Raw genomic sequence first — 23,895 nt, 5'->3', positions numbered from 1 at the left:
GTGAATAACGTGTTTTCTCAACAGCGCGTTCCATTTGTAGTCAAAATGCGGAATTTCCAAGGATTTCCTACTCGGGAATTCGGAGCAACCTCATCAACGACATGGGATTCCAAGCTGCTATGTTGTTTGTGTGCACAAAATACAAATTGCTGAATATTTTATATGTACGTTAAGCAAGGGCCTTGCTTTTAAGTGATTACTTGATTACTTAAATCTCTGCCAAAAGGAAATAAAGGGTTAACACTGTTGCCATCAAATCCCGGATTCCTCTTCCTGAGTTTGCATGTTCTCCTTGGAATCCCAAAAACATGCAGATTAGGTTCACTGGACGCTCCAAATTGTTCGATCTTGCTTTCTCTCCGTCTCTCTGGTGCCACTAATGAAGTTAATATTCAGCAGCAACGTGCACATTTGTTTATGAGTCTCCCGAGAGTGGCCTCAGCACCGCGCCTCACAACAACCAGTCACAGTGAGGCTGATTATGAATGTGGATGTCATATTTCATAAGGGAGCAATTACAAATGCTTGTTGTGAAATGAGTGTGTGTGTGTGTGACAGTTTATTTGGGTAGAACACAGTGGGTGCTCTATAAATACACAATGCAATGTTTTGTGGGACAGGGCTAATTGCACCGTGTGATGTTGCTGATATAAATGACGAGGGTTTCTGGGTCAGTGTTTATGTCACTTATTCCTACTTGTCCTGCTACGCAGTGCAGGCAGCGTATATTTCCAGTGGAAAGGGAACTTGTAACCTCAGGTTACTTAAAGCTGCACTGTGTAATAGGACTGAGCGATACTGAAAACTGATATTGCGATATTTTTTTTGTCCGAATGGCGATATGCGATATTATAACGATATTTTGAACCAAACGGGTTAGCTCGCGCCCAGAGATAGGAGACCAGAGCCTCGGTGTCGGACACGGTAAACAACGAGCCGCTGATGTGTTTTAAGTCCACTTGGAGCCGAAATCTGCGGCTAACAGCTGGTGCCGCTAGAAACTAGCGACAACGGCTCAACTTTTATTTTGTATTAACGAGTAACGAAGAAGGTTAAGAAAAATGTATCGGAGTAAAAGTACACATTTCATTTAGGAAAAAAACAGGTTTACAGTTTTACTATTGTGGTCTATGGGAAAATAACTTTTGTTTTGTTCTTGCAGTACCAGGAGTGGCCACATGCAAGCCAGAGGGGGAGGTGCTTGATCCAGTTCTTGTTATACACCCCATGGCATGTGATGGAGAAATGCGCAGTGCATGTTGGGGGTGTGGCCTCAATAGCCCTGAAAGTAAGTAGTGTAGTGGATATTCAATTGTATTTGCATTAAATCTGATTGTTTCAGCCAAGATTAGGCCAATTATATTTAAGTTCCCAACCTTTACATTTTGAATTCCTGTAAATTCCTGTTAATTCCCACAAGTTTGTTACCCTACTCATGGATGTCTGTTTAAAATGTTATAACAACCTGGAATATAGGGTGTAATTATGGACGGTAACACGATTTCTATGCTCGTCCTTTATCTGAAAACAGACCCTGTCAAGCGATGCCATCATTAGTGTGTCCTACATGACCTGACGACACCATGGAAACCACGGTCAAACCTGCTTGGGGCCCATATTATCAGCCAGAATTTAACCCTTATGGGGCCCTTTTGGCTCCTGTTTAAGTGTGTGTGTGTGTGTGTGTGTGATTATATGCAGCACTTTTGTGTTACATTTTATGTAAATGAAAAATAAATAAATAAAGTTTGATGTTTGATTGAGTGGTGCGTGAGGTCACGTGGCCGCAGACAGTCAGAGGACACGGTCACTCCTCTCCTCCTCCTCCTCCTCCCTTTCCTCCTGCAGCAGCAGCAGCAGCAGCATTATGATCCAGCTCTTCCACTCTGGATCACTGCACTTCAGTCTGCGGCGGATTAAATAAAGGCGTCAGTTCCTGAGAGGGACTGCGCTCTCGCTCTCTCTCTCTCTCTCTCCGTGTCACTGGGGTCGGACACTTCACCTCTCCTCGCAGGCTCTGTCACTCTTGGTTAGAGGGGTTTTCCCCCTCAGTGTTCAGCCTCCAGCTCACCTGCTCTCTCTCACCCTCCACCATGCGCCCCCGCTCTGCGCTCCGCTGGTAAGTCACCGCCGCCGTCTGCGCCAAAACGCGCCAACCTGCACCAACTTGGCGTGATCATAGAACATAGATCATAGTCTCAGTGACACCTAGTGTTTCATAGAACGACTTCAGTTGCGGTCTATAAACACGGAATGCCCCTTTAGACGCTCTGCTTTCTCCACTTCTAAACAAAAAACGCCCCAGATTTAATCCGAGTTTAGTGCTGTGTTGGTTCTTTGCGCCAAAATAAATGCCACTAAAGTACAAGAAGACGTGAAACGAGACAGACTTGTGTCACTGGAACGTTTCCTGCCTTAATATGAACTGATTTTATAGTTTTTATTTAACATTTTTATTGTTTGAGAGTTTTATCTTGATTATTGAAACAAAGCAATTCACCAACCACAGTTTCATTCTTCTATTTTCTGACTATTCAAGCCTTTGCACTGATTCAGGGAGTCGTTGATGTTAATATGTTGTAAATATTGAACTGAACTTCATTACAGATGTACTAATTTCATTGTGTTATGAACCAGTTTGAATGCAAACTTCCCGTTCCTGAATTAAAAGATCACAAGAAGCGACTACAAAAAAGACATTTTCCATTTTCCATTTTCCAAGTATAAATCTTTGAGGACAGAGACTTCATCTCTGCATCATCTCTGTGAGCTTGCGGTGCTGGTTGTTGTTCCCGCCTGCTCGCTTACAGACTCCGGGCCGGTCCCCTGGGCCACTTTAGGAATTTTCCATCAGAGCCTAGAAAGGCCCGATCTTTGCCCTGTCTGTCATATCAGCAGCATTAAAAATAGTGGACGTGTACAGCAGCCAAATTCCTGTGCAGATGAAAAAAAAAAGCCCCGCAGCTGAAATACCAATACTCCCATACTTGTAATTATAAAACCTCTAATGGTTCATCGAGGAATGAGGATGTTTATTTGGTGCAAGTTTAAGAGGATCTCGGACGTCCGGTCCGGTCTGGTCTGTACAGAACCACTCAGGGTCTGCAGAAATCTTCACGTTCGTATATGTTTATCTCGTAAACACAGCTGCTGACCTGATCTCTATTCATTCACAGGTTCACCTGCCTCCTCTTCCTTCCGTCTATTTTCTCCTCCTCTCGTCCCCAGTGGATGCTCCAGCGTGTCCCTGTGGTCCTCCCACAGAACACGGAGTCCCGGCCTGCGCCTCACTTCCTGTCGCCGGCCCGCCTGGACGTCGCCTCGCCGTGTGACCCGGAGTGCCACAGGAGAGCGCCACAGCCCAGCTACTGGGACCTGCGGGGTCTTCTGGCCTATGAGACGCTCCACTCTGACGGTCAACTCACTGAGACCGCCATTGAGATCTACGGCTACAAGTCCAGCTCCAACACGAGTCCGGCGTACTCGCTGGGGTCGCCTGTGAGCGCCGAGCGGTCACATGTCAGGAGGAAGCGACAGATCTTTGGGCATGACGGGCGGTTTAGCATCGCCGGACAGAACCACCTGCTGAAATATCCCTTCTCTGTGGCTGTGAAGCTGTCCACCGGGTGTTCTGGTACACTGGTGGGTGACCAACATGTCCTCACAGCCGCTCACTGCGTTCACGACGGCAAAAACTACGTGAAAGGAGCCCAGAAACTCCGGGTTGGATTTTTAAAGCCAAAGCATCGAGACTCGCAGCCTTCCTCGATTTACTTCAAACCCTCCAACTTCACCAATCACTTCGAAGGTCGCTCCGCTCTCTACGAGCCACCGACCAACGACAGGATGAAGTTCCAGTGGATCAGAGCCAAGCGTACCCACGTTCCAAAGGGATGGATTAAAGGGAACGCCAACGACATCGGAATGGACTACGACTACGCTTTGCTCGAACTCAAGAAGCCCCACAAACGCCGCCACATGAAGTTAGGAGTCAGCCCCCCAGCTCAGAGGCTGCCCGGTCACCGCGTCCACTTCTCCGGGTACGATAACGACCGCCCGGGTCAGCTGGTGTATCGCTTCTGTCAGGCCGGCGAGGAGACGTCGGACCTGCTCTACCAGCACTGCGACGCTCAGCCCGGAGCCAGCGGCTCGGGAGTCTACGCCCGCATGTGGGATAGGCGGCGCCGGCGCTGGGAGAGGAAGGTGATCGGCGTGTTTTCCGGGCACCAGTGGGTGGAGCGACAGGGGGCGTCTCAGGAATTTAACGTCGCCGTGAGAATCACGCCTCTCAAATACGCTCAGATTTGCTACTGGATAAAAGGGAACTTTGTGGACTGCAGAGAAGGCTGAGGACGAGGACGACCTGTCCTCACTCCTTATAGCACTGACATAATGTAAATATTTAATTATTGTTTGTTTCCAACATCAGTGATGCAAAGACAGGCAAAAATCCACTAACAAACACTTCATTACAGTATTTAATCGCATCATTCCAGATGTTTTGCGTCTCCAGACACATTTCTAACAGTGTGTTCCATTTGTACTGGGAACTCGGAGGTTCAGTGAGCTCGGGAAACTCACCAACGCTGACAAGGGATTCCAAGATGGCTGCCACCAAACAAGCACTGCTACTTTTACTGCTAACATCACTCCTGTCGCATTTGTTTCACAGTAAAAGCGGTCGTACACGTAGTACTGTTTCATTTGTATCCGTAGACATGTCGCTACTACACAAAATACCGCGTAGAGCGCTGTTATCAACTAGTATCGCCGTTAGCGGCTAACAGCGGCTAGCCTGAGCTACGGTCGTGTTTCTGACTTCTCAACTGGAACGTGGTGAACTTGAGGGGGCGACGTCACTCCTCGTTCTGAATTCCACTGTAAATGGAATGCAGCATAAGCGTGAAAATGTTGTTATATTGTTGTTAAAGGTCCAGTGTGTAAGATTTAGTGAGAATTAGCGACAGCTAATGGGTAAACTACGGTGGCCTTCACATACCAGAAAAGACTTAGTTCATTAAAAAGATTTGTTCACAGAATCTCGTTCAGTACTTCCGCCTCGGTTTACCTTTGTCTGCTGTAGAAACTCGGTCCGTAAAATATCAGCAAACGTTAAAAAAATGTCGATGAGTGTTTGTCAAACTCGGAAGTGAGGATGTTCTCAAATGTCTTGTTTTTGTCCACAAACCAAAATGATTCACTTTTAATTGTTTCGTTGTTGTATGGAGCAAAGAACCCAGAGAATATTCACATTTCAGAAGCTAAAACAATCAGAAATCTTGACGATTCATTTAGTAATTGATAAATAATCAATGAATACAGTAATTATTTCAGCTCTTAAGTACAAAGGGTTATTCTGAGGCTAGGAAAACCAAATTCATTTCATTTTATGTCAATTATACACCAACACAAACATACCGATGGTTAGTCATTTTCTTTAAAGATATTAGATGGTAGAGTGTGAATATATTCAATTTCTGTCAATAAATCCTCATAAAGGTTACACACTTGACCTGTATGTGGGCAAACATTTACGTCAGGAGGTTTTTATTTATCTGATCAGCAAAGAACATGTTGGGATTTCTGGCTAAATAGAAGAGCAGGGGGAGGCTTTTCACTGCTAAGCCTGTTTTTTGTTTTTTTGTCTTGAGCTAACACTAAAGATTGCACTGTTTCAGATTTGTTTCTACTGATTCATGTCGATGAATGTACAAAGTCAGCTACCAAAGATCCCATGTCTCTCCTCTCAGTGGACACAGAGTTTTGGAGGAACATTGGATTTGTCACAGATTGATGTTTAACGACTGTACTTCACTCCTGCCAAGGCTGCAAGTAACAACACATGTTTATTGTACACGTATTCAACGTTAGCACTGAGCTCCCCCTGGTGATGAAGACTGAGCATTACAGGTCTACTTTCCAGCAACTTGGCCTCACCGTACATGAGCACTTTCTTCGTCCCCCCCTCACTTTTGTGACAGTGTATGGTTTGTTTTTCTGAAAACTGACAACAAATCTAATGAAATATATGCTTTCAAACATGAAACTGTGTCACACATTTCTTTTTCAGTGTATGACATTTTATAGAACACATAAACACACACAGATTATTGGTTTAAACGCCATTTGTTTTTATTTCCAATGTTTTCAGAAATGCTGTGGGGCGACGGAACACTGTAAAAAGCCGAACTATGAGGACCAGCTCCTGTGACTTCTCCAGCACAAACACCTTCAACCAGGAGTCTGAATCCTGGGATATATGGTACATAGAAAAGAAACTCTAAAAAAAGGGGACGCATTGACATACACTTTTCTCAATTTAATTTGGGCCAGAGGATGTTCAAGTAACCGTCACAGACATCTCACTGTCATCTTCAGGGTTCAAGCCAAACCAAACAAAGCAGATGGAACGAATGGAAATTGTTTAAGACGTAGAATTTAAGTAGAAAGTAATACCGGAGGCTACACCCATACACAAGTGATTTTCACAAGTGATGCTGCCCAATTGAAGACAAAAAACAAAAAGATGTAAATTCCAAGTTGACAGCACCATTCAGCCACAAAATGAGTGACATTTCAGTGGAAGCTGATTGCAAACAGAGCATTAGCACCAGGAGGCTGAGCTTGGAGACGAAGCAGAGCAACGGGCACATGCACGACATTAGAGCTCAAATATTCTCCACACTTCTTTGTGTCGTGATATACGTAGCTTTCTTCATCTCAATTGCACTCAACCTAAAATTTGATTTTTTTTCCCCCATCCCCCCCCAATTAAAAAAATTTAGATTTTTATCTGAATAACACAGAGCTAATGGGTCCCATCCTCTCTGAAGCTAAACATTACAGTCTAGAGTCAGTGGAGGAGTGGGAATATTAAGTAAAGAACCACTGGAGAACAAAGGGAAGATCACGAGAGTGACTTAAGAGAAAGGCAACAGAAAGCAAGGCTACGTGTTTGTAACACCACTCTGGTAACTGAAAATACATGAACTGGTATTGAGGTGACTCTGGCAGCCGTCATCACCCTTTGATTTTGAATTCACACAAAAAAGGTTAAACATTCCGTGCTGTTGAATCCACAAAAGACGTGATGACAGTTAGGGGAGGGGGAAAAAAAAAACGGCTGGATCCGGGCAAACAGAAAACTTTATTGGCCACATTCATTCGGTTGTCTGCATCCAGTCGACAGAGAAGAACCTGGCGCGGTTATGGTCCTCACGGCAACTCTGGTTTTCGAGAATTCAGGAACCGAAACGTAAAATAAAAGTGTCTGCATGGCTTTTAAGACACAAATGAATAACATGCTGCGACGTAGCAAAGAGACGTTCACGTGAGGCATCACTGAGACCTTTTGACTTTCAAAATGACCAAATAGGACTTTTGAAAAGCCTGGTGCTGGAACTGTCCCAGTAGATAATGATAATGAGAAGGTAAGAATGGTAAATGAAGGCAGCAGTCTTGGCTTCGGCAGTGGACAGACGGACCTAAGATGTTTAACAAAAAACAACTTTTATTTGACATATAAACCCAAAGAGAGGCTCTGATTTAAGAACTAATTAACAAAGATATACATTTTTGTTTTATTTTGTTTAATTACAACAGAAACCCAGATATAAGAATGAGAAGGATTTTATGTCGTCTGGTCAAGAGTGGCCTGACGCAAAGATAAAACCCTGTAACATGTTGAATTTGGCTTCTGTTCAAGTTAAACAAAGGAGATAAAACGGGTTAATTAGTGAGCTGCTGACAGGCTGACTTTATAACAGCTCGACAGAGCCCGGCTACCCGTTTCCTCGCTTATCAATTTAGCTCCTTTCATTTTTACACTCCCTGCCTGGAAGCAGATAAGAACGCTTTATAAACTGATTGAAGAACAAAAAAGGAGGGATCCGCAATAACAGCTGCAGCAATACTGAAATAATCCAATCATCCTGCTAAACAAAACAAATAACGTCTCCAAATCTCACGTTTGGGAGCCTCACGGTCTAAACAGAACGAAAGCCAATCAGGATTCTTAGGAACGACTCTATCCACTGCTCTGAACCTCGCATCTGGTTTACCCGACCGTCGCGGCTCAAGTCGCTCTGTCGTTGGCCACCTGCACTTAAAATATCTTTGGTGAAAGTCACCTGGCATTGCCCCCGCCCCCCCCACCCCCGACTTCCCTGTCACTTAGCAACAACGTAACACAACATGCTGATGTCGTCAGTGTGGTAATGCCCGGCGTAACTCGAAATAGTATACAAAATAAAAATATTCTTTTAAATAGGTATATATAAACATTGCATTAAAAATAGAACCGTATCAAAACAGGTATGACTTCACAGTCTGTCCCTTAACTTCCAAGCGTGAGCGCTTAACAATCCTCCAGTCGTCCACTTTACAAGACCTCGACCTGTTTCGCCTTCAAATCCAGAGTTCGTCGATGAGGTCTCGGCTCTTTGGGATTCCGTTACGGTGATTTGAGGCCCAGACTGGTGGCGGACACGGGGTAGGAGTAGGCTTTGCCCAGCACGATGCGATCTCGCAGCAGTTTGAAAAGGACATAGTAGTTGCAGAAGAGAATAAGGCCCAGAGACAACGTGTGGTTCCAGCGCTCAGAGCGCAGCAGAGAGTATAACTGGTACAAAACCACACTGGACTCAATCCAGATCAGCAGGTTCAAGATCCGCAAGGGTTTGTGAAACAGAAACTGGAAAACCAACAGACGAGAAGAAAGAAAAAAAATCAGACAAAATACAGAGACCAACATTATATATGGACAAAAGTATTTGAATTATTGAATTGGGGGTTGGCAGTTTGGACAATGCTATAACAGTGCCCCAGTGCACAAAGCAAAGAAGACTATAGAGACATGGTTTGATGAGTTTGGTGAACTGGAATAGAGACTGAGAGCCAGGCCTTCTCATCCAACGTCAATGCCTGACCTCATAAATGCTCTACAGCAGGAGTCCCAAACTCACGGACCGCGGGCCACATGGCTCAAACTGCCCAACAGTGAACAACATTTCTATACATTCAACATTAATTAAATAGAAGCTTGTCTCATGTTTTAATTACAATTGTCTTTGTCAGTCAGTCATCATCTAACCGCTTTATCCTCCACCAGAGGGTTGCGGGGGGTGCTGTGCCAATCTCAGCTACATCGGGCGATAGGCGGGGTACATCCTGGACAGTTCGCCAGTCCATCGCAGGGCCACACACAACTAGAGACAAGCAACCATTCACTCTCACACTCACTCCTACGGTCAATTTAGAGTGTCCAATTTACCTAATCCCCACATTGCATGTTTTTGGACTGTGGGAGGAAGCCGGAGTACCCGGAGAGAACCCACGCACACACGGGGAGAACATGCAAACTCCATGCAGAAAGGCCCTTGTTCCAACCGGGGCTCGAACCCGGGTCTTCTCGCTGCAAAGCGTTTAGTAATTTTCAATTACTAAACAGTTAATTTTTCCCAACATTTTTAGACTTTTGTCACTTGTTTTTACAAAACTTATGTTTCTATGTTTTATTTATCTCTGATGTACAGCACCTTGTTTTAGCTGTTGTTGTTTTTAAAAGTGCTTTATAAATAAAGCTGGATTGGATTTGAGTGACCCTGCGACCCCCCTTCTGACCAGTTCACCAGCTAATTTTGAGTTTGAAGCCCCTGCTCTATGAATGGACACAGAAACCCTTAAGGAATATCTTCCAAGAAGAATGTAAGCTGTTATAGTTGCAAAAGGGGGGACAAATTCCATATTAAAGTATTGTCTATGTATATGAATATGTCATTTCAGTCCCTGTTGGTGTAATGATCGCACGTCCCAATATTTTTGTCCATTATTATGCATGTACATATAATAATAACATGAATTTCAGGTCAACTGATAAAGGTTTTGAACTCTGATTCTGATTTTTCTTTCGTTTGGCCGATCTTTTTTCATCGTCCATCTGAGAATATATAACAATCATAATAAATTACACGCAAAAGTGCTGTGGAGCATCATTGATGGTGTGTCCCTTGATTCATTTCTCATTTGAACAGCCGTCAAACATGAAAATCAGACCTACAATACGTCAGGGATTCAATCCAGACTTCACTATAGTAATTCTTTCATTATGAGGATGTTCCCCCTTATAAGTCAAATCACAACATTTATTATCGCAGGGCACTTTTCATAGTAAGGCAGAGACCTTACAATATAATAGCGGGGGAAGTGAAACCCAGCAGTTCACACGATGAGCAAACACTGGGTGTCACTATCGAGGGCAACAGAGAAAACCTCCCTCTAAACAGGAACCAGGCTCAAAGATGTGCGGTTGGTATGAAAGGAAAAAGGGGGGAGAGAAGAGAAAAAATGGAGGCTAGGTAGAGACAGTAGAGAGAGACCAGAAACAGATATACTAAAATAATATATATATGTAATATAATATAATAATATATATAAAAATAAAACAAATCTCTTTCCTGCATGACAATAATATACAGTAATTAATTCAAAAACACAATACTGTTACAATTTTAACAGAAATAAAAACGGACTTTGGAACAAACATGACTAATAAAATAAAAATTGGATCTGTGAAAATGAATGCTTAATTGGGTTTGAACAATTTTCTCAATTATTTCACATAGATATTTAACACAGCTTGTTGATATGATAATTAAATAATGTCTTATATTTTATTATCAATATTGACAACTTCGTCTGTAGTGAGGCGTTTGTGCGAAACTGGGACAAGTGTGGGTGTTAAAACACCCACATCCCCCACAGGTGTGACGCCCCGGTGTGTGTGTGTGTGTGTGTGTGTGTGTAGGGACGCAGGGAGAGGAAGAGGAGAAATAGGTGCGAACTTGTGGCCTGTGTATTGTCATTTCAACGCAAAATGAACTATATCGATACAAGCGATATTGTCCCGTGTTATATCTCATTTAGAAATATATCGATATAAAAGTATCAAGATATCCTCACATACAAAGAGGTGGAACCAGGTGCACACTGTATTTTAAGATAATCTTAAACTTTACCCTTTATTACAGCTTATAGTTAGCTCAGGGGAATATGCTGCTGTAGGTCTAAACTGCCAGACTTCCATGATGCACTAAAGTCTCTCCATGACAAGAACCTTGTTTTCTCTCCCTCCCAGTTTTTTCCTTTGTGTGCTTGCTCTACTCATTTTGCAGGAATCTGTGACTCAGGCTGTATTATTATTATCATCATCATCATGCACTGCTGTTATTAGTACAGCACAACACATTTAATTATCCTGTTAAACAAGGCACTACAGATATTTGCATATATGCATATGCTTCCATTATGACTACACCATCATTTTCAAGACGTTATAGATTTCTATGACTGAGCCTCAGTGAGCAGGTGTGTGTTTGTTTGATGTGGATTTACATTAAAACCCTCATCAGCTTGTTTCTGTGTTTTATATCGTAACTGTTGTGAGACGAGCACATGTATCTCAACCTCTGCCGCTTTCTCGCTCTTTCACCGTCTCTCCAGCACTGTAGCGTGACGTCACAGTTGCAGGTTACAAACGTCCAATCCACTCAATTATATTAAATAGAATAGAAAATAGCGTTTTTTTTACATTATTACATTACATGTCATTTAGCAGACGCTCTAAGACAGGGTACCCGTCTTAACCACTGAGCCACTCCACCCCGTTTTATCATAAACGCACCATGGAATTTTGTCGAGACAAAACGGAGGTGGCGCCTTGCAGCAAAAACCGGTTTAGCAGTGAACACAAGAGGAAAACAAGAAATATTCACTATTTTTTTAAGAGCATGAGAAAAGTATGGTTAACATTTGTACAAAGAAGAAGCTGCTGGTTCAGGGATTAAGATACCAACCCTAAACCACAGCACCTGCCTTTCGTGTCTTTTCAAACCTCTGATGCATGTCTTTTAACCTTTTAACCAACACATGTCTGTGTTTCCTGTCTGTTCAAGTTGTTTTTCAAGGTTTTCACAGCAGCAATATTTGTATTATATTGTAAAAGTGGCATTATTTTGTCAATATTTGAATATTTGACAGCAGCCTTTCCCAAAACAACAGGGTTGTGACACACAAATGGGTTAAGGTTTATATTTGTTTGGGCCTTTTATTTTGATATATTAGATAACATGTGCATAATGAATTATGTAATGCACAAATTTGCTCTCGCCGCTACTGATACTGTAAATTGGGTCACGATGGTGACCTTTCAAAAGTGGGTCTCCATGTAAAAAACATTGCTTTACAGGTTAAATTACGGATACTCACATAAAACCTTGCGTGGGAAACATCAGAGGGTAGAGCAACATTATAGGGTCCAACTGCCTTATATAGACATCGACTGTGTCGTACCAAAACCCCCTGAGGCCAAATAGTGCTTTCTGACCACCTGTGAAACAGATAAACCACACAATCACAAACTGTGTCAAGGCTTTAAACATAAAGTCAAAGTGGAAATGTGTGTACACTCACACATGCTGCGGAGCGTTGCTGTACGAGCCGTGCTCCAGTTTCTGCCAGCGGCCCAGATGAGCTGCCGAGCGATGCAGCAGGTCGCAGTAGCCGGGGGGCAACAGCTGACTCATGAGCATCACAAACGCGTTGATCCACACCATGATCAGATGCTCACATGACCAACGCATGTCGTAGTACTGGGTGCTCTGCGGAGATGAAGTGTTAGCGACAGGAGGCGTTACAGGAGGAACGGAGCGGCGCGAAATCCAGCAATAAAATACAGACACCAACCTTGACAAAGCACAGAGGGAGGAAAGCTACATAGTAAGCACTGAACAGTGAGTTGAAGAGCACTTCTTTGATTCGACGGTTGAAGTCGCTCTTCAGCTCCTCCACCTCGGCTCGAATCACCTCCGGCGTGTGCGAGTGTGTGTGCGGCGGGCAGGTGTGAGTGGGCATGTGTGGCGGGCTGGAAAACTGCTCTCTCAGGTTTTCCCGCAACAGGAAGAGGAAGTCACGTGGGCGGAAGAGTGGAGCCTCTGCTAGCTCAGTCTGTTGGTGGTCAGACGGGTAATCGCAGTCGGCTGATGCCGTCTGACTTTTCCCTCCGTCCTGATGGAAACAGCAGAGTGGGACGTACACGCCGAATCTGGCACAGAGGGAGGGCGGCGAGTGAATGAGGACATAACAGCGACGGTTTAGTTTTATATGGACAAATTCAAGCATTTTTTCAAACATTTTAAAGGTCTACTTTCAAGACTGCCCAGCATCTCAGAGCTCTGGTAAATTACATATTTATACAAATACATATATACATACTCAAAATAATCACATTTAAATTGATGGTATTATGCTATAAACCGATATAACCTATAAAAATCACAATTGGATAATTATAATAAATCAATTTACAGTTAAACTGCTTATTAATCAGATTATTATCTTATCATGAAGACATGGTTAAGACAAGCTGCTGGAGATTGAGGTGTTTAAATTAATTTATGTATGTGACACAGTAAAAACTGCCGCAAGCCGATATTATTTGTGTAGAAACAGACTAGCATGATAGTATGTTCTGTGCTTTTATGATTACATTCCATTGACCAATCAACAGCCTGCACCTTAAGACAATGCACTGTGTTTCCCACCAGAAGGGTGCCAAAAACTGGGACGATGCGATTAGGTTTTTTTGGTATCCTGCACACCTTTCTGTGCAAATAAAGTGAGTTAAAGACTCACGGGTATCCCAGGAAGAGGAGGTTGAGCACAGAGTGATTCTTGCAGAGGTTGACCAGCGTCCAGCAGAGCACCCAGCCGCACATGGTCAACAGGCAGAGCCGGGCCGCGATAAGACACACGTAGCGGAGCAGTGATCTGCTGCTGCTCTGAGACACCTGCACGAGACAAGAGCACAAAAGACGTTTAAGACACATCAGCAGTTCACTTCCTGCAGGGACAATGTACTAAAATACCATGCATAATATGTATAACCATCCTAAAATGGCTTTGTATATTTAGGTTTAGTTGTTTACCTCTGAAACTATAGTCCAAACAAGCCTCCTGGCCAGCATCACTGTGATGAAGATAGCCAGGTGGTAGTCCATTAAATGGAAGTTCTGTGGGTGCGATACAGGAAACTTAGTTACACATTAGTGAGGCAAATACCTTTATTTTTGAATCACCTACAACAGCCTGACAGTATAACAAAAGAATAAGGGAGACTATACTAATCTTACACAGTCTTAGATTACTGAGCTGAACTATATTAAATCATTCATAAGCAAATTCTAAGTAAGTAAAGTCAATGAGACTATTTATAGTCTATCTTAAATTAGGTTTATTGTTTAAGGATAGAAAATCAGACAATGACAAGTTTCTTATTATAACAAAATATTAAGTAACTGGGCAGGAAAAGCTATATTACTCTAAAAATTAAATCAGTACAGGCACATACTTCATTCAATTATAACTGAAGCACACTTTAATATTTAATGTGAATATGTTCTTGTTTCTCTGCTCTTTTACGACAGTAAAACATTTCACTATGATTAATCAAATAAAAACGTTCAACAGTTTAAATAATGATGAAAATATTTATTCATCACTCATAGGAAACACCAAAAAACCAGTTCAGCTGTTGCTAAACTTGTGGTTCTTACAAGCGAGGTAGAGGCAGCAGGGTGGCTGTATGGATACCACCACACCGTCCTGTAGATGTTGATGTACTGGACAAACAAGGCCACCAGCAAATAGAGGAAGAGCAGGAACTCAAAGAGCAGGCTGCTGTCCAAAGGCAGCTCTGGGATCTTTGAGTGTCGGACCGGCTCTGGGGTAATGAGGGCCGAGAGAGGCGGAGCAGACAGACCCACCGAGTTACTGCTCCTACGAGAAAGAAAATACACAACTGGACTTACCACCCTGTAAGTATCAGTCAAAGACCTTGACCTTTGACACCAAAATCTAATCAGTTAATTATTGAGTCCAATTGAATGTTTGTGCCAAATTTGAATGGATTCCCTCCAAACGTTAGGATGCTGTTATAATATTGCAAGCTATGTGTATTCAAATTCACAAAAATATTCAAACAACAACATTTCATTTCTGTAACACTGGAAAAGAACCTGTGGGACTTAGCACTTATCAACCAAGCCAACAATGTTCAGACCAGCTGACTGGTCACTGGAGCTAAAACTGAACATAAGGACAGGAAAGCGTGTTTATATTAAATGGCTATATCCTCAGTTTTGACAGAAAAAGACAGGAAACATGACTGTGCAATGACTGCATACAGAAACAGGAAACACAACAATGACACCAGATACTAGAGCCAGGTTACTGATCATTTCACTACATTCAGGACATTAAATGATGATATTTAGTGATTTGTGATGTGAATACAACCCCTACAGTCATGATGCATTTAACTAAATGTACTGTCACTATTTAACAAACTTAAAAAGGAAAAATATAAATAAACAGTACATGTTGAAAAATGCAAAATTTACTACAGATTTTGCAGCTTATACATCCTTTTTGCTGGCAGCTAAGAGTCTTTCTGATTCCTAAATTATTCAGGAGCTCATTACTTTCAGCTGATATTTTTAGGCTGTCTGACAGAAACAGCATGTTTTAGATCGACCTACACATTGTAAGGGATGTTCATGTCAGGTTGTGAGTCTCAAAGTATAACTATGCAGGATTTTTACCCTAATTTAACAGCTTTGGAGTCATTGTGATAATTACATAACAGGGGCTTTTATTCTGGAAATAATGCTTTTAATGTTTAAACGGCGTCTGGCTTCCCATCCAGCAAACAGTGTTGACAACTTATATTTAGTAGTTCTAAACCTATTCGTTTTTACTCATGTTCTGTCTATTCCACAATGTTATTCCTTTCTCCTACAGCGTGCATTACAATTACATTCACATGGCAAATTATGCAAATTAGGCCATGACATCATTGAGCGACTTCCTCAGCTTTTTTTCTTGCCGAGGAGTAATCATTGGAAATAATCAGAGTTTCAATTTTGACCCAAATAATGGAGATTATGATTTTTGCCATAATCGAGCAGCCCCAGTCCGTTAGTGGAAAGCCTTGCGAGATCAGGGCTGCCGACCCGGAATTCGAGTAAATATCAGACAAGCTTTGCCTGTATGGACATGGCAACATCGGCTCCATTGAAAACAAATGCACATGGTCAGGAGAGGGGACCATCAGTGGTGAGTTTTTATAACAGTGAAGATAAAGTGGTGGACAATAAAAGGATGGATGGATGTTTATGGTGGTGGAATAAAAACATGTATTCCGAAACTACCCGAAGCTTCCGAGTAGGAAGCGACCAGACTTTCAAAGTTAAGCTTTGAAAGTCGTGGTGGCTTCTGGGGTCTGTTTGGATCACTGTCATGGTAGTAGATGCCAGACTCATTTCAAATTCCTTTTTTGGCCGACTACAGGACATTTGTATGCACAATTTGCTGATAATATTGTCAATGTTGCAGTTGACAGCTGCCAAAGGGGAGGGGTATAGTTAATAATGGCATGTGGACATTGACAATAATGGTATATAAATACAGTGCTTCAAATCATAGGATAGCAATTTCACTATACGAATGGACCACTACAGACGTGCGTGTGCGTACCTGTTCCTGATACCTGTACCATTGCCGAGGTTGCTTCCAACCAGAGTCTGCAGGGAAGGCAGGGCAGAGCGACTTAGCTGCTGTCTGCTGGGGCCCCTGCGACCTCCTGGCATGGTCGCCAGTTACCGTGGCAACCAGAGACACCGCCCACCAACCAACAGCCGCTGCGACTCCTCCGCTTCTCCTCAAAGAGCCACCATGTACAGACAGGCCACTGTGGAGGGAACATTTAAACATATATTTAATCATTTGGTGGAGGCTGAGGGAAAACACAGTTTAAAATGGAGGAGGTCGTACACTAAAAGGTACACAATAAGTGCTATTTAGATTTGTTATAGGTGTTCAGAGAGGTTTTAAGAGGTTTTTGAAAATGCAGCCATGCTCAGGGAACCATTAACAAGATTATTCTGGATTATGATGGGTTGGCAATGCCAGAAGACGTTCCATGGCGGACTGCAATGGCTGAGAAAAAGCCTATGCTCATATAAATGTGATAAGGAAAGTTGCCCTGTAGGCATTCATCAGTGAATACATTTGCTTTGAGTGGTAAAAAGAAAAAAAAAAAGGTTAGAAACGATTAAAAAAACATTAAAAGGTTGAAAATCAAACAACTAAAGCCTAATCGACATTTACGACACAAATTAAGAGCCAGGTCCCCAGGCATTTGGTTTACACTGCATGTAATTAGACTGTAGTAAAGCAGAGGGGCGGCTAATGATTGTTTTCATTATTGCTTCATCGTCCCATTATTTTCTTATTTAATCTTAAATAAGAGAGATGGGGTTGCTTATTTTTGCAGAGTCCAAAGTTTTAACTCAAACTGCCAAATATTTCTTTGCCAACCGAGAGGTTGACCAATCAGTACACATGTACACGCGCTCAACTGTTCCCTTTAAGTAAGCTGAACTTTGATCTTTTAGGCCATTTTGACCACTTTCTATAACTCGTTGCTTGTGAGTGTTATTATCTCATGTTGGACCCAGAGACCGCTTTTCCCACCAGAAGCGCTCGTCTCCTTATCAGAAAAAGTGCAAAAACTACCTGCATCTGACCCTGGATAACTGTTATGTTCTCACTATAAGGCAACTTTGTTTGTCATAAGCATTCCAGACTGAACTCTGTGATGAGCTCTCTGTCTTGTGTGTGGATGCTTTTTCCAAAGGCCTGCTGACATTTAAAGCTTGTCATCGATTACGCAATCTTTATTTTCAAGGTTTCCACCACAGTGTTATGGCAAATACTCCAAATTGAAAGGGTATATCAGTAATATATCTCAAGGACATATTATTTAAAGCAGTGTTTATCAGTTGTGGTCCTGGGGACCCACTGCCGTGCATGCTGAAAGATGTGTTTCCATAAAGTGGAAGAGTTTGGTTTGTTACAGTATGTGTGTATTTGTTTGTAATAGTACCAAAATAACCAGCCCCTCATTTTTGGCTACCTTCCCTTGGGGTACCAGAGTAAAATGGTATGTTATGGTACAGTCAGGCTGGACCTAGACCGTCTCCACTGCAGACAGTCAGTTCAGGGGGTGATAGAAAAACGTCACTCCCTTGCAACTGGTGTAAACACCTCATTCAAGTCGCACTTTTAAAAAGCACTCTACCACTAAGAAGAAAAAGAAAAAAAATGAAGACAACACCAGCAAACAGCTGCCAGCTTTTGTTGTTGCGTTCAATGTCATTGTCGTTGCCCCAGCACGACATCCCAGTTCAGTTTTTAGTCAAAATGCAAACCCTGAACTAGAGCTTTACCATTCCGAACCGTACGATGAAACACACCTAATTGAAATGAATGGGTCGTTAGCAGGTTACCAGAGATTGATGACAAGCTAACCATTTGAATCAGGTGTGCCGGAGCAGGGAAACATCTTAAACATGTAGGGTAGTGGGTCAAAAGAACCATGATAGGATTGAGAAACACTGGTTTTAAGGGGCATTAAATGTACTATTCCCAAGGAGATAAAGTAAGAGAGGCAAGGTTGTGATGGTTTGGTGCAGAGGAGAGACATAAGGATGTTGAAGATGGAGCTGCCGGGCAGGAGGAAAGTAGGAAGACCACAGAGAATCATGGATGTTGTTAAGGAGGACATGAGGACAGTTGGTGTATCAGAAGAGGACACAAGGGATAGGGCAAGATGGAGGCTGACGATCTGCTGTTGCCACTTCTGAAGGGAGAAGCCAAAAGAAGAACAACACATACTATTCTGAACTATGTTTTAGAAGAAACACAATCAACTTACATAGTACACTCTTGCAGGAAAATACACCCCTACAACACACAACAACTTCCAGGTTTGACATTTGCTCGACATATCGTACCATCACATAATGTGACCAGATCCGATTGGTTTTCGGTTAAATTTGTTTGGTCAACACATAGATGTTTGTTTATTCATCGACAGCGTCTAAATAAAAACAACACAAACCATTTGTGTTGTTTGGCTATGATGCTTTTAACCTGCTCCAAGTTAAAGACCTGACATGTTGTCATGACATGAACTGTGTCAGTGCCACATTTCTGGCCTCAGAAACCTGCCAGGGTTCTCCCTTCAGGAAATTACTTTGCAGGTGTGGTGAGTCACTCATGACACATGACAACTATAGATAAGCAATAAATAAATTATATTTGATCTGATGTGGAATATTCCCTCCATTTTTCCCCCCCAGAGTGTTAACGGTGGAGTAGGATGCATAGCAGCAAAAAACATTTGTTTGCCAAGTGCAGCAGGATACGTGACATGTGACCTGAAGCTGTATACTTTCTTTTAGCAGCAAAGACAATTTTTGCAAATGCTAGAAAAGCAAACTTTCCACATAGACATGCATGCCCAGCCAATAGGAGTGCTCACTCTCTCTGAACTATCCTGCGATTGATCTTTTTTCTTTGGTAACAAGAGGGCCAACCGTGATTCAAACCAGCGACCTTCTTGCTGTGAGGCAACAGCGCTAGCCACTAACCACCATGTGGCCCTATAGCATAACTTTGCTCCAAGTAACAAAGAAATAAAAGTAAAAATATTATATGAATCGATAGATAAATCGATTATGAAAACATTTATGAGTTGCAACATAGTCCTATTATTATATTATATGTAAATATTTTTTCTTCTCTTTTGTTGTTGCTGTGTTTTTATGTTTGCCCGTCTGAATCTTCTGCGTATGTTTTCTTGTTTATTTGGATGTATAACAATGACGCCATGAAATTCAAATATTTTACAAAAGACAAAGATCCATGCTAAATCAAGTGAGACCTATACAATTTGTTATAAAACATTACATAAAATATATAAATAAATTGCCTACCCCAGATTAGATGTATTTATTATTTTATTACTGGCTGGCTTTCTGTAATCTGATTAGAACACAGAGGCCCCCGTTACACCTGGCATTATATTGACAAATTGAATTGACAAAAAATTAAATTGACAAAAAATTAAAGTATCACAAACTATCAACACCTGCTCAGAGTTTCAACAGTAATATTCCAGGAGGCAATGCTGCAGGCTATTGTCACAAATGTGTCACAGAGCAAACAGAGTAGTCACATCACCTCTACACACACCTTTCCACAGAATCAGACATGTTTATACGCGGTCCGCGCTGTCGGCTTAAGCTCATATTAAGAAATAATCTCCTGGAGGCATCGGCGGAGCCACTGACACATTTTAGATGGATCTACAATGTGAGATGACAGGCAGGAGTGTGTGTGTGTCATCGGCAGACAATTTGTAGAATAATATTTATCACGTTCATTGAGACATACCAAGGCTGGCACGATGTACTTCAACCTTTCTCTTAACGCCAATAACAAATGGGCCAGTACCTGTATGATTTATAAATGCTGAGTGTTTTATAGCACACATTTAACATGCCCCAACAGGGAAAGCATATGTAACTAATAACTAGAAAAAGCACTCACAAGATACAGTTTTTCTTTTTTATAAAATACTGAATCTGCATCACCACCAAAACTGAATATTTTCTTCCTTAAGCCATAACCTACATGTAAACCTAATGAAAATCCATTCAACAAACAAATACAACCTCCTTGGCGAAGATAATAATGGCACCTTTCCATTTTAGCAATGTTAGAAAGAGTGTAGGAACAATACTCTGACACAAATGAATGGAATGCAGCCATTAATTATGTTGTTATTGATTACAGCCGTGGCTCTGGTCTCCTGCTACGACATGTTAAATCATTGCTGTTACAAACACCAGTTAGCTCTCACCATGTCAGACTATGCTCATACAGACAGAGATGGGCCAACTGCTGGTGTTGTGAGTAATTGGACGTGACGCGATCAATTACGATATTTTTAGTCACAATACGATAATACTAGAGCTGAAATTATTACTTGATTATTAATCGATTACTAAATTAATCGTCAACTATTTTGATAATCGATGAATCGTAATGCATCCTCAATCTTCTACATTAATTATGAAAATAATTAATACATTATGAAAACGACAACTGCAAGTTACAGCCCTAGAAGATGCTGATTGTTTTTTAACATATTGAATATATCATAAAAATATAAAATACTGAACAGCGACAAAAAAAACAAAAAAAAGAAAAACACATCAAAGCCAGATCACATCCTGCCTTAATATTTCCATTTCACTGATACGGCTAATTACAAAAAATGATGGAGAAGATAATAAGAATTCAATCAGTGTATGGTAGCATTACCAGTGCGGAAACCACTTTTTCAAAGCTCTTTATACAATCTGCGTTACCGACATGCATTATGTCCAGACAATTAGTCTCAGCCACAAAACTCAATCACACACTCACTCACTCACATCACAAAAACAATTCCTACATGTCTAAACATAAGCGTGTTCCACCAGAACAATAGCAACAACTGTCAGAAAGCACATGCAGTAAACAAGGATGAACACGCAACTAGGGCTGGGCAAACATGGGCGGGGGGATCCTATCACAATATAGTTTTTTATATAATTTGATATCAATATACAGTATATCAGGATATAAATCCAATCAATATTTCTGTTAAACTTAAAGCTCAAGGGAAGAGTGGGCTTATAATATCCGAGATATATAAGCGTGACAAATGCCTATAAGTATGGTCAAATTTTGCTATAATACAAAATTAAAATTGAAGTGTTTTTAAGCGTATTGGTTTTTAAGAGTATTGGATTACTATTAATATCATATTTTTTGAAAGAATTAACAAAGAAAGAATTAAAAGATCAACCCAACTGCAGCCCTACTTTTTCCAAATATAATTTTGTCGATTCCATTAATCAATTTATGTTTTATTTAATTTACAATATTGAGTGTATTTCAGAAACGTATACATCAATGCAACAGCCTTTAAAACCAGGAAACAATAACAAAATACAAAATCTAAGACCACATCTTGTCTCATATCACAATACAGATAAAATATAAATATATTGCCCAACCATTCTACTACCTACATGAGGTTTTTTTCCTCATCATTGACTATTCCTTCCAGAATAAATATAAATAATTGACAAATGAGAAGGTTGCATTGCTGTCAATTACTATGTCAACTGTAGAAACTCTAGGGTTCTACAGAGAAACATGAAATAATCAGGATTTTTTAAACGTCAGTACATTGTCCAGTGTTGTTTGATATGACTGCAGGATGCACATCTCGTCTGTTGTCCTCCTTATATTCTACCTTTACCTGCCACTCTTCTTCACCAAAATTTCTTCCCTAATCCTTGAATCCAAACATCATTCTGAAGATGTTGCTTTGAGTATGTTTTAGGGCTGCAACTTTCATAATTGAATAACTGGACGATTATTTTATGAATTAATCGAGTACTTGTTGAAACATGTCACTTTAAATCTGTGTTCACTTTATGTACAGTTCTTATTTTTACACTTATTTTATGCATATATGTCATTTTAGTCTCTTTGTAATATTTATATTTTTCTTATGTATATTTATACTTTTTTTACAAAAGCATCTCTTTTTTACTTTTTACTTTATGCTGGTGTTTTTGAGTGGACAGCAAAGTAAGAATTTCATTGTACAGGGAAACGTGTTTCTTTACTGTGCATATGACAATAAACACTTTGAATCTGAATCTTGAATCTTGAAAATATCAGAACATCTGGAAATGATGATGTACCTGTTTTGCCCACAAACTAAAATGAGTCAGTTTCAATTATTTCTTTGTTATACAACGCAAAGAAACCAGGAAATATTCACATGAATTGTTATTTTAATTATTGACAAACACTCAAAAATTATAAGAAATAATCTGCAACTGTTTTGTTCATCGATTAATCGTTGCAACCCTAGTGTGTTTGCTAAATTTCTGTACATTTCTATAAGGATATTGCAGACACATGAGAATGACCACCATCTTGTTTTGAATGTGCTTTTGAGAGTTTTGTGAAAAAGGAGTTAGTGTTTGAAAAATGTGCTATAGATTTCAATGGATGTTGGAATGCTTTTTCATTGAATTCATATCGTGTAAAAAACAATGAATTCTCACATACACTTATGGTTCACTCACTGCTGAGTGTGTGAGTGAATGAGTGAATGAGGAGGGGGGGGGGCAGAGCTCAAAAGTGAAAACAGGAACTGTGAGCATGTGAATTTAACTAGAGGGGGATTTGCAGGCTGGTAGTTTGTAAGTTTGAGGAAGAGTAGGTACTTCCAAAGTAAAACAAATACTAACTTTTACTTCTGAGTGGGACAGAAAGAGAAGTATAATTGCGCCCTGACGTTATGCTGTGAAAAACGTATAGGTTTGCGGTGATTCTTTATTTCGCAGTGTTTCTCTCTCACACAGACTTGCTAGAACATGTAGTGGAGCTCATGACATCAGGTAGCGCTGTCATTTTGGACACGGCGGAAACTTGAAAACACTTGAACAGAGGCTGAGATTTGCGTCCGTGTGTAACTCGCTGTTTTTCCCCACAAAAACACCCACACACACACACACACACAGGGGGATTTTTTTAAACGGCGTTAAAGCCGTGGTTACTTACACAGCGTCGATAACAGACGGAGGAGCGACCTGGACGAGGATGCATCAGTCAGTTGTGAGCAGACGAGTCCGCGCGGCGCTGAGCATTTCTCCGCCTCACAGCTTCGCTTTCCTCGACTGCACTGCTGTGGGGAACGGCTACGACGAGCCTGGCGACGCTGGGGGTGACGGAGTCCAGAGCTGAGAGCATAAAACGGCTTCAAAAGTTAGCCCCCCGGGCTGGAGGAGCAACAGTGTCAATACGCTACACGGAGACCGACGTGGCAAACCCACACCTCCTCTCCCTCATACGTCATCAGCG

The 23,895-nt window shown here is 41.4% G+C and overlaps 2 protein-coding genes across 2 annotated transcripts; one reads left to right on the top strand and one right to left on the bottom strand.

The window, feature by feature from the left end:
* Positions 1-1,825: 1,825 nt before the first annotated feature.
* On the top strand, positions 1,826-6,046 carry LOC122771994 (serine protease 23-like). Its single transcript, XM_044029602.1, has 2 exons — positions 1,826-2,119; positions 3,177-6,046. The coding sequence occupies exons 1-2, from the start codon at positions 2,094-2,096 to the stop codon at positions 4,348-4,350; spliced, it is 1,200 nt and encodes a 399-aa protein (XP_043885537.1). The 5' UTR covers positions 1,826-2,093; the 3' UTR covers positions 4,351-6,046.
* Positions 6,047-6,110: 64 nt separating this feature from the next.
* On the bottom strand, positions 6,111-23,895 carry tmem39a (transmembrane protein 39A). Its single transcript, XM_044030681.1, has 9 exons — positions 23,596-23,895; positions 16,591-16,804; positions 14,610-14,832; positions 13,983-14,066; positions 13,690-13,844; positions 12,742-13,099; positions 12,469-12,656; positions 12,265-12,385; positions 6,111-8,692 (listed from the first exon to the last, which is right to left on the bottom strand). Exons 2-9 carry the CDS (start codon positions 16,701-16,703, stop codon positions 8,453-8,455), a joined length of 1,482 nt encoding a protein of 493 aa, XP_043886616.1. The 5' UTR covers positions 16,704-16,804; positions 23,596-23,895; the 3' UTR covers positions 6,111-8,452.

Source organism: Solea senegalensis, linkage group LG7 (genome assembly GCF_019176455.1).
Source record: "Solea senegalensis isolate Sse05_10M linkage group LG7, IFAPA_SoseM_1, whole genome shotgun sequence".
Taxonomy (NCBI): Eukaryota; Metazoa; Chordata; class Actinopteri; order Pleuronectiformes; family Soleidae; genus Solea; species Solea senegalensis.
Note: the sequence above shows the minus strand (reverse complement) of the source record. Positions and strands in the feature narration are given on the sequence as shown.